This window comes from Mustela erminea, chromosome 19, assembly GCF_009829155.1.
Source record: "Mustela erminea isolate mMusErm1 chromosome 19, mMusErm1.Pri, whole genome shotgun sequence".
Classification (NCBI taxonomy): domain Eukaryota; kingdom Metazoa; phylum Chordata; class Mammalia; order Carnivora; family Mustelidae; genus Mustela; species Mustela erminea.
Window position 1 is genome coordinate 32,625,590 of NC_045632.1, and position 14,444 is coordinate 32,640,033.

Sequence of the window (14,444 nt, forward strand, 5' to 3'; positions counted from 1 at the left end):
TTTACAGAGAAACAACCAAGTATCAATTTTGCCTTCGTCCGTTAACTGCGTAATCTAGAGTAATAAATTAGTCCCGAGGCAAAAAGATGTCCTTAATCCCCGTGCTGCTTTTCCATATCCCTGTGGTGTTTATAATGTCAAAGGAGTTCTAGGGGCTAACGTGCCCCTCAGCCTTCCCCTTTCTGTATGTATAAATTTAGATTTCATAATTATAGTTGCAGGTTTCCCCTTTGCTCTGCCCCTGCCCTTGAGCTGGAGAGTGGCACAAGAAATGGTTTACGTTCTCTGGTCTACCCTGACAGTCTAATCCTGCTCCTGTATTTCATGCTGTCTCCGTCAAGTCCATTTTCTCTCCACTACAAGACAGACACTGTGTCTAAGGCCCCCATCTCCGCAGACTCAAAGCAGTGTGCGCCTGGACCAAACCATGGCATCCCTCTGCAAGGTCTTACAAGCCAGCCTGGGGACGGACAGTTTCCGAAATGCAGGCGAGGAGACCCACATCAAGCTCCTCTTGATGGATTTATTATTGAATCCAATCACGAAACCAAAATGAAAGAGTAAGATGTGACCATCCCAGAGAACGGAAGACCTGCCAGGCTACATCTCCCAAGGCCTATATGGAACTCCAAGGTCAGAGTCTGTGCTTTCTTGGAAGAGGTGCTGGAGCCTGGCAGTGGACCTCGCAGTGGTTCCTGGATTGCCTCAAATACTAATCAGTTATGTCACCTGAGCCGGTGGCTTAAGCCCTCTGAAACCCCGTTACTCCTCTGTGGGAGGAGGGTAAGAAAATGTATCTATTTAACGCCTCAGTGTGGCCAGAAAAACAAAAGAGAACAAGTTACGAATGTATACTACCTTAGCCGGTAATGTGGGTAGAATCGAGGCAACCGAATCAACGGTGTCCTGAAGTTTCAGCCCAGCTGTGTTCCATCCCAGATTCACCAACCAATGTTTTTTCCCAGTCGTTCAGACCTTATATACGGCCCTAGTCACCAGCCCAAGACAAAGGTGAAAAACATCAGCTGAGAATTCTAGGGGTTCAAGTTCAAGAAACTGAAACATCTATCTGTGTGCCCTGTTTTCTTTGTTTTTTTTTTTTTCATTTCTATGCAGATATTTGGTATTATGTAGATATCTAAGGGTAAGAAGTGCCAGTCACATGGGAGACAAAAGCAGAGCAGCTTAGATCAACGACCTGTTAAGTGAGGTCCTTATTTCTCGAAACTGCTTCGAGACAACTAAACATCCACTCTGAGATGTGTTGCTCGCCCAAAACTTTGCAACCAGCAGCCTGAGCCCAAACCCCAGATATTTCAGTGTTAGCTCTCTGACACCAGACAAGGGAAGCTCTCCTAGGCTCTAACTTCTGTAAAAGGAAACAAATAATATCTAATGTCACGCAGATGTTAGAGCAAAACAGTTAACCCCAAGGGGTCAGAGATTCTCGTGGCCTTGCTAATCATTCAACCCACATTCAAACCACATTTCTCTAGTGAGAACGTGATTTGGGGATGTCTTGAACAATGCCTTAGAACAGCGCCTGCATGAGGGCAGGAAAATCTTTTGTTCAGTGCCCAACCCTCCTCTCCCAGAACAATGCCCAGCATTTAGTAGCTACTCAATATGTGTCTGTTAAATGAAGGATATGTGCTGTTCTTCCCACATGGAACAGAATAGCCCTACTCGAATAGAAGGGCCAATGCCCTCGGATTTTCTTCTGTCCTCACCGGGACCTCGTACTGTGTGTGCACAGAAGATAATCGACCCCTCATAGTCCATAAGGACCATGGACAATCGGTGGGGGTTGGGGGGAAAATGGTTTAGAACCACCGCAATCTGTCAATAACAGCACATGCCATGGGTGTGTGTGTGGGGGGTGGGGGGTAACCACACAAATAGCCTTGACTCCAAAATAAGAGAATCATCTCGGTTGCCTGTGAAACTCTTCCCAAAGACGAAATTTCAACAGAACATTGCAATAGCAAATATTCACTGCAAAATTCCACAACTTCTGTCACTATGAAAAATGTCACGGAAGGAGATTTTTCTCAGAAAACAGCAACATGCAAAAGTAATCAGGGCTGGAAGACTCAAAGATGGATGAAGAAAACAAGAGGAACAGATCCAATAGTTCTGGTTTTATGAATAGACTTCCACCCACACCCCCCTCATTTGTAAGACCCTCGTGAGATCTTTTTTTTACAGCAGGTTATGAATCATCTTCATGATATCTTTAAATGGATGATCAATACTATATTTTCCCATAAAATGTTTGGTTTGAAATCCGATTTTAAGTGCATTAGAGTTTTTGTGCACCAAATCAGTGAATGCCTTAATAAATTGTCATCAGATATGAAAGAAATATAGCAGAGATTAATTGCCATATTTATTTATGAGTCTATAAAATACCTTGTGAGAGTCCTGGCACATTTTTGGGATACCAATTTGAACCTTCAGCAAAGTTAAAAGCATTAAAAGAGACTGCAAGGAGATTTATGATCAGAATGTTTTTAATTGCAGACCCAAGCAGACAGGCAGGTATTAGAATGGCTGTGCCCTTAATGGGCATGTCTCGTGTGTTACTCTTTTTTTTTCCCCCTTTAAAAATGATATACTTCCCATATTTTTATTGATTTGTGAAGATCTGCCGTAAATTACTGGGGCCTGCACGTGACATCACAAATGGTCCCAGCTTCCCTAAAGTAGTGGGCCCCAGGTGGCACAAAAAAAAAAAAAAAAAAAAGAAGGCTCCTGGCCAGTTCTAATGCTCGGCTTGGAGAGTAGGAGAAACCACAGGGAAGGAGAAAACGGGAATGTCACTCATAGCACAGACGTGTAGATGGCTTGAAGCTGCACATATTTTCACGGAAGCCTGAATGTCAACAGAAATGCCATTCTTTAGGGGAAAAGAATAACAAAATATCCTTACTCCCTGCCCGTTAAGAATGTTCCAGTGGAGATCTGTATGCAAGACCCCACAGTCCCTGACTGTCCTCAGAGCCAGCAGCCCGGTAGCTGCCCTCCCCATTTGTCCAAGCCACGCATCTGTCCTCTCACTGTCCACTCCAGACCACCCCAGGCCCTGTCCCAGAAAGGGACAGGACAGGGCACCTTATTCCAGAAGATCTTTGCACACTATCCTTTTTTTTCTACATGTGTTTGTTTCTTCCCCCCCCTAGACTTTGTCTTCAAAAGCTGTTCTCTGGTTTTCAAATCCATACATCTGTTGTTTACTTTCCATTTTAATTCTGTAAAAACACGAGATGCCTCAAGCTTATCATTAGAAAGATGTTACCCTCCACGGGATAAAAATAATCAAGACTTTCTGTATACAAAAACTGCTTCGCGAGCAAGAACTTAATGCACCACCCCTCCACCCCCCAACCCTCCGTCTACCAAAGCAAAAACGAACCTTAAAAAAAACAGATCTCGTCCTGACAATATTCACTAACTAAATTCCGTTCCTTGTTCTGATTTGTTTTGTTTTGTTTTGTTTTGTTTATTTACTTCTCAGTCACAGCTGGGTCTGCTTGCTATTTTCTGTTTTAATGTATGATCCACATCAAATGGCTAAAACCTCCAAATTATTGTGTAAGTGCTTTCATAGTGCAGGCTGATAGAAAAGCATACCATCGAGATCCAGAATGGTGTGTTTCCGGTGGTGCTACTTCTTTGGACATTTTTCCTGCTGTATAACACTGTGTCATCGCAGGGCAGTACATGTGGATTCTCGGAGTCCAGTTGGAGGTAACCACATCTCCTGGCTGTGGCTGGCTTGATGTGTGTTTGAAATACAGTCTTGCAGAAAGACCCAAAATCTAGGGGTCCAGATTCCAGCCCCTCCTCTGTCACCTACTTCCTTCTAGCTGATGTGATCTTGGATTTGCTTCTCATGTCTCCAACTTCCTTACTCCGAGCCTTAAGACAGAGAAGCAGAGGTGTTTAGGATCGCTCTGTAAGCATGCTAGGAGTGCAAAGGAATTTTTATTATCGACAAGATATGATTTTTAACTCTAAGCTTAGGTTTGTACCTGCTTTACCGACACACCAGGACCTCTGCATTAGAGCTCGTTGTGTTACTTTGTTCAGAAATTCATTCTTTTTGTTTGCCACCTTCCTGACAAATGACATCGACACCCCGATCTGGGAATGATGGTCTTTTTATTTTTCGCTCTTGATGCCAAGGTTGCTGTTGACAGTATGTGCTCAGGCAAAGCAGAGCCTCCCTGCCTTTCACAATCTGATGCCACGCACACTACTTCCGTCAGAACAATTAGTGTTCATTTCGGCTTTACTCAGGGAGACCTGCGGCGACTGATCAGTATCAATTATAGATGCATCTGTCCAGATGCACTTGTCCATTCATGCATAGATTTGAGGAAATCTCGTTCTTCTTCCGTTCAAAAACAGCCACTGAAAAAAATCCATACTTAAAAAAACACAATTTGGCACATTTTCATCTACGTTTTTATGCCCACAAACCCACACATTGCACCTGTGATTTAAGGCACTGGAACTTGATTTGGAGTATTTCTGGCTTGTTATTCAACCCCACCCTCTGTAAAAACTTCTGTCTTTATAAAATGTCGGGAAACGAGGGATATTTAACCCAAAATAGTACAATAGGATTTCTGTGTGTGTGTGTGTGTGTGTTGGATTCAAGTTTATTGTCAAAGACATATCCTTTTTTTTTTTTGAAGTTTTTATTTTAATTCCAATTAGCTCACATACAGTGTGGTATTAGTTTCAGGTGTACAATATAGAGATTCGACAGTTTCGTACGTCACCTGGTGCCCATCACAGCAAGTGCCCTCATCCCCATAACCTATTTCCCCTATCCCCCACTCACTCCCACTCACCCCCCTCTGGCAACCACCAGTTTGTTCTCTGTAATTAAGAGTCTGTTTCTGGCTCAAAGACACAGGCTTTACTCTGCCTGCTCAAGACCTTCGGTGAATTTAAAGCAGAGGAACATGAACTTCAAATAAGCAATGTGGGCGAATCCTCTCCGTGCTCCAAGTAGGCCTCTGACCATCTGCTTTATTCATATTTGTTTTAATGAGCAGCTAGAGGAAATATCAGAGCGCGTACAGAATACAACAAAAGGATCTGTGCCATTTGTACAAAATACTTTTTGCGTGGAAGGACTCCCTCAAATATAACAGGGAGGGTCTGCCTCTCATAAGTCTGTACAAGTACAAGTCTAGATGGACACACACACTCAACTGGGCATTTTTCCCAAACTAAATTAATCAGCGGTAAACAAAGCAATGAGAAGCCGGAGCCCTCAGCTGCCAAAGGGAGCGCCTGTCCACAGCCGGGAGAATGAGAACAGATTCCGTGACCCCTTCCTTGAACCAGACTTTCCAAGAAAGACTTGTTTCAACCTGAGGTCGCTGCCAGACAGAGGGCTGCATTGGTCTAACCCACTGGCTCTGTTTTGTGATGAGGCTCTGAAAATAATGGGAAGGGGACACACTTGATACGAACTGTTTTTAGGGGACCCCACTTTGTGCTGGGGGGGCGGGTCACAATCAAACCCCAGGGGCACCAGGTAGGTTTGCTGTGGGTCTAGCCTCTCCCTGAGAAAGGAATAAGAAATCAAGGTTTTCCAGTCTTGGAAGTGGCGGCCTTCCTCCCCAAGACACTCTGACACTGTAAAGTAACTTTGAAGACAATAGAAAGCTTCCTTCACAGAAAACCTGCTCTTTGGTTTGTTTTCCTTTTCTACCTAAGAAGAAAAACACCCAGGAACCATCAGAGCCCTACCTTCCCAATTTACTTCTCCGCTGCTTTTCCTCTTTCAATCTTTTTTTTTTCCTCCTGAAAAATCGTGTTGCTTTTTCTCTAATCCTAGAGAGCAAAGACAAGAGGTAGGCCCGGAGGCCCTGCGCACAGCATTGATACCGCAGAGGTCTTATAAATCAGGGAAAAATCAATACATTCTATATGGTAGCTTCTCCTTTGCAACCAGATCGCCAGGGGACATAACTAATGCTTTTTCTCCACCACCAACCCATTTTTCTGTCATAAAAAAAAAAAAAGAAAAAAGAAAGAAAGAAAAGAAAAAAAAATCTGCTTAGGAACGAATGGGCAATCAAAGTTGCTGAGTAAGTATTTCAACTATCTAATTTTATTACTTTACAATTGACATACCTTCCCTCTGGAAATGTTTGCAATTAATTAATTAGCAGTAATCTTCCCCAAGGGACTAATTTAATGAATTCTCTCCAGTTCTTACTTAAAAAAAAAAAAAAAATAGATGTATCCAAGCTGCAAATGTGTGGATGGCTGCAAAGTGCATCTTGAAAAAAAAATCAAGGGATCTATTACGGGGCCTTTTTATCACTAATCAATGCAGCGGTAAAGATAATTCTTTTTCTAACTGGGAATTTCCCCGGGTTGAACGCAAGGTTTTTCCAAGGTAAGAACGCTTGGCAGCAGCAGGGAAACCTCCTTAGTATTTAGAATGAAGCTTGCCCTCCTATCAGGAATCAGCGGAGGAGTGTTGGGTTTCCAAGATCTATAGAGTCTGGCCCCTTCTGCCCCACCTGTACTGGGGGGGTCGGGGGGGCGGGGAGCCAATGTTGTTCCAAAGAGGTGTCTGACTTCAGGGGCTTACCGGTTCCCTCTGCAAGGTTCCAGCGGAAAACTCTGCAGCCAGGGATCCTGGGCCAGGCCCTAGACTTTGCCTGGTCACTGGGCTTCCTCCTCGCCTCACAAAAATGCAGGGCAGAGACCAGGAGGTTGTGTCTGACCTCTGGGCTACAAGTTCTTGCGTTTCAGCTAGAAAATACAACTGGGCCCTTGAACCAATCCCCCAGATTCCTGCAGGAAGGGTGCAGCGAGGACCTGGGAGCGCGTTTTGTACATTGTAAAGTGCCCTGACCCTGTGAGTGGAAGGAAGACTTTCAGAGGGTTCTGGCCTGCCAGCCCCAAAGCCAGAGTTCCACTTGGATATCCGCAGCATCTCCCGAAGACCCGCCCCCCACCGGACTGGATGCCCCTTTTCTCGCCCTCCACCCCCGCAACCCGCACCCGGACCACAACGTCAGGACTGGGGATTAAGCCTCTAGGTGCTCATAATCTACAGTGTTCACAAACTAGAGGCCGCGGGTCCGGGGCCAGGCCTAGAGAACGCAGATCCCTCCCGGCACAGACGAGCTCCTCCGCCCCTCAGTGCCACTTTGAGGACCCCTGGGATAGGGGGGAGGTGTTCAGATCGCCGGGCCCAACCCCGCGGCGTCGCCGCGGAGCGCTGGGCACGAGCCGCCATCCCCGCGCGCTGAACCGCGGCTCGCCAGCGCCACCCCCAGCGGAGCGCAGCGGCTGCAGCTCGGCCCCGGCGCCTTCCTGTGGCTCCCCGGCTCCCGGGTGGACACGGCGGTCGGTGCTCGGGAAGCACCAACCAAGCCTCGCCTTCCGAGGAGATGCGTGGGGTGTACGCCCGCCGCCTGCAGATGCCAAGGGTCAGACGGAGCGCATTTCCAGGCGGAGTGCGAGGGGAACTGAACCTTGGCCTCGAGGGGGCGCTATTCGGCCAGTTCGAGGGCCAGAAGGCTGCCGAGAAGCCCCAGGGTCGAGACCCTAGCAAAGACCAGGGCTCGAAGAGCCTGGATCTAGCTAGAGTCCTGGGGAGGCTGGGGTAGAGAACCAGATTCCGGAAGACAAAGACGGCCGGGACAGTGGGACGCACCGACGCTGCCCAGGCGCGGCCCCAACGAGTGCGGGGCCTGTGGCGAGAAGAAACTTTCCCGCAACAGAGGGGCGGGGGAGCGGGGCTGGAGGCTTCTCCCCCGAGCCGCCGCTCTCCTCCACCTGCCAGTGTTCAACCTCCGCCCAGCCTTCGCCCACCCCTGTTCCCGCCCCTCCCCCGCGCGCCTCTGTTCACTTAGACTCCTCATCTCTCTCCTCTCCCCTCCTCCTTCTCCCTCTTGCCTTTCTCCCCCACTTTTCTCCTCTTTTTTTCTCTTATCTCTCCTTTTGTATTCTCTCCCCCCCTCGCGGCCCGGCAGGCTTCTCTCCTCCTCCGGGCCGCAGGGGAGGAGGTAAACGAGCTGCGCCCGGGGCCTGCGCGGCACTGAGGGAGGCGTTTCTCCTACTTCTCCCGGGTAATTTGGAGAGATTGTATGTGCGCGCGCGCGCGTGTGAGCTTAAGGCGAAAAGGGGTAGGATCCAGCGCCCAGCAGAGAGGGTCGGGGTCTTTGACGTTCCTCACCAGCTGCACAAATCTCCCGAACAAGTGTGAGTGTGGGTGAGAGTGTGCGCGCGCGCACGGGCTGGCTGCGCTTGGCACGCTTGGTGGCCCGGGGCCCCAGGGCCCGGGGGCCCGCCTGGCGGCCCGGGATTACCGTGACGTCACACTGAGACTCTGGCCACCTTGGACTGGGACACCTCGGGAGCCGCACAGCCCCGCGCCGCGCCTCACCTTGCTTCGCCACCGCGCGAATTTGGGAACCCGCATCCTCTCCCTTTCCTTGCCCATCCATGGGCCCTTCTGTCTTCCGGACCACGCGGGTCGGAGGGGCGCCTTCTGGAGCGCAGGGCTCGGCAGCCGGACTGCCCTCGGCTCTGCCTCCAGTGGTGCCAAGCGGGCGGAGGATCCGGCGCTGGGAACCCGCTGCCGTGTAAGGAACCGAGGCGGCGCAAGGCAGGAGGCGCAGAATCGCGGGGCTGAGGCGGCAACTCGCAAGAGGAGAAGAAGGCGGTCCAGGGACAGCCACCATGTCCTTCCCGCACTTTGGACACCCGTATGGCGGCGCTTCCCAGGTAAGAAGTGCCTCCATGGGGGATGGGGGCAGACTTGGGGGGTGGGTGTGCCTAGTGCACGCGCCCGCCACTGGGCGCCCTCCTTTCGCATGAGTCTCCCGGGAAGCCAGACTGAGCAGGTACGACGTACTACAGACCTCTCAGACACCCCTAATCTCTGGTCGAGAACGTTCCATTCCCCCAGGGCAAGCTGGAAAATAGTGTGACCCGAAACTTGGGCACCGACCACGCGCTCGGCGAAGTGGGTTGCATATCGATACCTTCCAGACAAGGCTGCCTTATTGTACAGATATTGGAGGTGACCCCGAGAGCCCACCTCACCATTTTTCAGTTGTTTGCTTGTTGACTTCTGTTCTTATCCTCTCTCCCTTCTTTGAGTGGGTGCAAGCTCTCTGCTTCTGGTTCCTTCGATTTTTCCAGATTTGGATGGGTGTTATGCAGTGACAAGGGTTTCTTGGGGAAATTCTGGGGACACCCATGGCTGTTGTCCAGCTTCCGCCCAGATTGTGGGGTCTGGTTCCAACTTGACCTCTGACCCACCTTGTGATCTTGGACAAGTCTCCCTGGTCCTCATTCCCTATCTGTAAAATGGGAGCAGGAGTAAGATGTGATGGTGGTCTCCAGGGCTAACTTCTAGCTCTACCTTTGTAGGATCCTGTGATGGGGGTGGGGGGTAGGCAGGAGGAGGGATAGGCGAGGGAACCAGCGGAGTTGGCCTCCTGTAATTCGCATTTCAGAATGTTCTCTTCACCTGGACCCCTGGGACCCTGGAGCCTTAGCAACGTTTTAGGAGTATCTGTAAGGGGTCAGTTTGGATAAATTGGGCCTTAAGATAATTCCCATCCCAGCCGAATCTCCAAACACGGAGGCATGTAGTCGATGTGGAATGATGGCAGGATCGGGCAGTGCACCTCTCTCGCCCCATAGTTTCTGGTGTCTGCAAGTTCCAGTGCCACTTGCTGCGAATCCGCCCCGCGCTCCGTCCCAGATGTGGCCTCAGGCTCCACCCCGGCGGCCGCCCTCTGCTGTGCATCCTACGACGGTCGGCTGCTGGGCAGTGCACGGCCGGAGCTGGGCGCAGCCTTGGGCATCTATGGAGCCCCATATGCCGCCGCCGCAGCTGCCCCAAGCTACCCAGGCTACTTGCCCTACAGCCCAGAGCCGCCTGCGCTATACGGAGCGCTGGTGAGTACACCGCACCGAGCCTGGGTCTGTGCTCCAGGACCCGTCGGGCCACTGGCCCTGACTGCAGCAAAGAGGGCAACTCAGTGTGCTATCTCCAGGGAGAATCTAGGAAGCAGGCAAAACTAGGAGGGAAGGAGATGGGTAGGATTGTGTATAGCCCATGGGGAAGGTGGGGAAGAAAACACATCTTTGCAGCATTTTACTTTGCGGAAAGCCATTCTGATTTTAAAACATCTGTGCTTCTATTAATTCTGGACTCCGGCAGAGGTAGGCTCAGTTTATGGATGAGAACGCTGAGATGCAGGGGTATTCAAATACCTCACCCAAAGTCACAAAGATATGAAGAGGCCTTGAAATAGCCCTGGAAGGAGTAAGGCAGGGAAGTTCCCCAGCTGGCAGGGAGGGGGTGGGGAGGAGTCACAAGTAGTAACCCTACTAGTAAGACTTAATATTTAACTACTGCCTCTTTTGCACCAAGAATTCTGCCAAACGCTCTTCTTCAATACCCTACAGGTACTATTGTTATTCCCAGACACTAAGGGCAAGCTGAGGCACAGAGCAGTTAAACAACTGTGCCCATGTAGCCAGTGGCCCTGGGATTTGAACCAGACTTTTACCCCAGGGACCCTTAACAACTACACCACCCAGCCTCTTCCAGAAACCCGGTGTCCTGAATTCTCTCTTCCCACCCCGCCCCCACCAGAATCCGCAGTATGAATTTAAAGAGGCTGCAGGGAACTTTACACCTGGCCTGGGGCAACCGGGAGCCTATTACCCCTATGAGCCAACTCTGGGGCAGTACCAGTATGACCGGTAAGGCATGGGGGTGCATGGGTAGCCGGCCTTGCAAGTCCTCCTCCGCTCCCCTGCCACAGGGCCCATCTGCGAAGAGCCTGCGAGGGGTGGGGCGGGAGGGTGCTTGAGGAGGAAGGAGCCCTGAACCCCTCATTTCCAGGCCTCAGACTGTCTCCTGCCTGCAGCCCCAGGTTCTCAGACCCAGAACTGTGACAGGTTCTCTCCCTCCCCAGGTATGGAACAGTGGAGTTAAGCAGCACGGGCCGCCGGAAGAATGCCACCCGGGAGACCACAAGCACGCTCAAGGCCTGGCTCAACGAGCACCGCAAGAACCCCTACCCCACCAAGGGCGAGAAGATCATGCTGGCCATCATCACCAAGATGACCCTCACCCAGGTGTCCACCTGGTTCGCCAACGCGCGCCGGCGCCTCAAGAAGGAGAACAAGATGACGTGGGCGCCCAAGAACAAAGGCGGGGAGGAGAGGAAGGCTGAGAGTGCAGCAGAGGGGTCCCTGGGCTGTCTGAACGGTGACACCAAAGGTACCAGAAATGCTCACTATCCGCCTTAGGGTTTTTCCAGGGTTTTATCCTGGAAAAAGGGTTTTATCCAGTCTATCAGGTCCATTGCACTTCTGCAGCCGCCTTGTGGGGCAGCTTTTAAGGGGTCACTCCCTTACTTACTCTTGCACTTGTACCCACCCCCTCCTCCTCCCAAGACTTCTGGGCCTTTGCCTGGACAGTTCCCTCTACCTGGAATTCCCCACATAACGGACTGCTTCTTGATTTCTGAAGTGTGGGTTGGAAAAAGCCTCTCCTGGCTGGTCACCCAGGCTAATTTAGCTTCCCAGTTATTCCCTAGGACATCGGTCTGTTGTATTTCGTTTGCCATAGTCACCACTATGAGAAGGTACTGGAGATCTGTCTGCCCCTTGGGGAACAGCAGCGCCACTAAAAAGTGTCTTATTTGCTGCTGTATTCCCTAAATTCCTGAGACCTAAATGTCTAATGATGTCTGGCACATAGAGGGCACTCAGTAAATACTTGCGGAATTAAATAATACACACCAGGTACCCGTGGGTTTGGAAATTCGGGGGGGAGATGGAGGAGTCCCCTTGGGTGTCTGTTTGTTTTATGGTGGAGAAACTGGGATCCAGGTCTTGGGCAGTAAAAAGTGGTCCTTTCCTTGCACCGGAAAGCAGTAGTCTTCCAAGAAGTGGGGCGGGGCTAGGACCTCTGTTCACTCCCAAGGGCAAGTCCCTGAGCCCTGGGGCAACTGTAAGAGATGATTTGGCCAGCCTGGTGCATAAAGCCAAGAATGCCCTAAGTGCAGAACCATCTTGCTAAAAGCTTCTCAGGGATGCGCACTCCCGCGGATTTCCCTTGGGGCCTGGGGCTTTTCTCACTAGCGTCTGATTTCCTGCAGATGGTACTGCAAGCCAGGAGGCTCGAGGGCTCCGGCTGAGTGACCTGGAAGACCTAGGGGAAGAGGAGGAGGAAGAGGAGGCCGAAGACGAGGAGGCAGAAGCCACAGCTACGGACAGGCTGGCCGAGTTCCATAAAGACTCCCAGTCGCTGCCCGCGCCCTGCACCGCCGCTAGGGAGGCCAGGCTGGAGCGCCGGGAGTGCGGCCTGGCGGCGCGGCCCTTTTCCTTCTCGGAGCCCCCGCGGTCCGGGGAAGCTGACTTCCTGCGGGCCGAGCCCCGGGGCCCTACGTTGACCATGCACTACCCCTGCAGCGAGAAACCGCGCATCTGGTCTCTGGCGCACACGGCGGCAGCTGGCGCGGTGGAAGGCGCAACTCCAAACCCTCCCAGGCCGCGAAGTCCTGAGTGCCGCGTGATTCCGGGACAGCCTGCAGGCGCAGGCGGCCAATGCGCCGCGGTCCCCAGAAACTCCGGGTGCGAACAGCCTTCCTGTGTAGCCAAAGCCTTTGGAAACCGCCCCTTTGCCACGCAGGGGATGCCAATGAACTGTGCGCCGTGCCCGCGGCGGAGGGAGCCTGCAGTGCACTGCCAGTACCCGTCTGGAGCAGAAGGTAGTTGGGTCCCCAACGGTGATGGGTGTGTCTGTTCCAAAGACACCTGCCCACCGTGCTGCCCAGCCGGCACACGGCCTCTGGGCATATCCCTGTTCAGATCCAGAGCAGGACTTCCCGCAGCACTCCCCGAAACTAGAGCTTAGAAATAAAAGTACCGGTCTCCTCTCCTTTTAAAACCAAGTAATAGTAAGAAGCTCAGGGTGAGACGGTTAACTTACTTAGAAAGTCATGGAAAAGATGGGCAACCTAGTTCTCTGACCTGGGCTTCCGATGGGCACCATCATGACCTTTTGACTCTGACATCCTTGTCCCCTGCCTGCCCCTTGGAGAAGGCAGCTGGCCCCAGCCTTGCTAGTACCAAGAGTTTTGCTAGGGCAAGGCAGGAACCAGGACTTTCCAAGAAGTCTGGGGGGAGGGGCCAGATACATGGAGTTGGCTTAAGGCCAATGGTTAAGTCCGGCTGGCAGCCCCCTCCCCCGGGGTGAAGGGGGAGCGCACAAAACTCCTGGTGAGGGTAGCCGAGTCTTGTGCTGTCCCCAGAGAGCACTCATCCCCCAGAGCTCCCCCACCAACGAGGGGGGGGGGCGGGGCGGTGGTGACTGCCAGTCAGCGGTCTCCTGCCCTTGGCTCTTCCTGGTGGAAGGGAATTGCACCCCACAATGGGACATCTCCCAAGAATCAGGCAGCCTCCAGCAATTACTGTCAGATTCTGCTCTTCGTAGTCATTTCTCTCAGGATTAGCTACTGGCTGAGAAAATTGGGTTGTGCGGCTATTTGAATTTACACAGAACGGGGTCCAAAAGTTCCTCCTGGCAAGCAAATTGCCTCTAGACCTTGGATTCCCTTCGGATCAGACACCAGCCGACCTCCGATTTCCTGGAAATCGCCACCAAGCGGCCCTGCGGGTTTTAATCAACCTTTCCTCTCTCAGCAGGTTAGCGCAACGGCTGCGATTTGCGGAGGAATCTTGGAAAGAAGCCCTACTTTTTCGAACTCACCTTCCTGCTCAGAAGCTGGGAGACCTGGCCAGGGACTGGGGGGTCTCTCACTTCGCCTAAGAGACAGACAAAACACACAGAAACCCTTCTACCAGCTCTTCTTGCACGCAGAGCTGGGAGAGGCAGGCGGAGGCGCTTGGAGTCAGACCCTCTGGAGGAGGGGGCGGTGGGGCACCTTGGGGAACGCCAAGTGGGAAGGCTGAGCGAGTGTGCTCCGTGCACTCACTCCGTATACCAAGTCTCCCTCCCTCCTCCTGATACAGGGTCTGAAGCAGCTCCTCCCGCTCACCCCCACCCCGCCCCCTTTCACTGTGTAACTTCAACGCTGACCTGGCCCCCTAAAGACCACCTGCGTCTTCTCCTTCTCCCCATTCCTTGTGTCCTCAAAAATAATCAAACCAAACCCCACCCGTATGGCGAGTCTGTGCCAGGGGCGCTGGGAGAAGCCGGGGTGGAGGGGAGGATGGAATGCGGCCAGGAATTTGGGGGATGGGGCAGCAGGAGCTGCAAAACCTCGGTCCCTTTCGCGGCAGGGAGAGGAACTGGCGAGGTTACGGCCAAGGCCACGGGCGCCTACGGCGCCGCCCACCTGAAGTTGCCCGTACCTAACTCGCCAACCCGCTTGATGGCCGGAAGCTTAGTGTGCATTGGGGGG

At 52.0% G+C, this 14,444-nt stretch overlaps 1 protein-coding gene across 2 annotated transcripts; it reads left to right on the forward strand.

Moving 5' to 3' along the window:
* Positions 1-8,636: 8,636 nt before the first annotated feature.
* IRX6 (iroquois homeobox 6) lies at positions 8,637-14,191 on the forward strand. 2 transcript variants are annotated; one of them, XM_032326331.1, is made up of 6 exons: positions 8,637-8,772; positions 9,700-9,957; positions 10,661-10,770; positions 10,986-11,293; positions 12,177-12,788; positions 13,723-14,191. In XM_032326331.1, exons 1-6 carry the CDS (start codon positions 8,728-8,730, stop codon positions 13,728-13,730), a joined length of 1,341 nt encoding a protein of 446 aa, XP_032182222.1. In that variant the 5' UTR covers positions 8,637-8,727; the 3' UTR covers positions 13,731-14,191. The 2 variants fall into 2 exon arrangements, with proteins under 2 accessions (XP_032182222.1, XP_032182223.1); XM_032326332.1 differs by having other exon boundaries at positions 13,726-14,191.
* Positions 14,192-14,444: the final 253 nt, after the last annotated feature.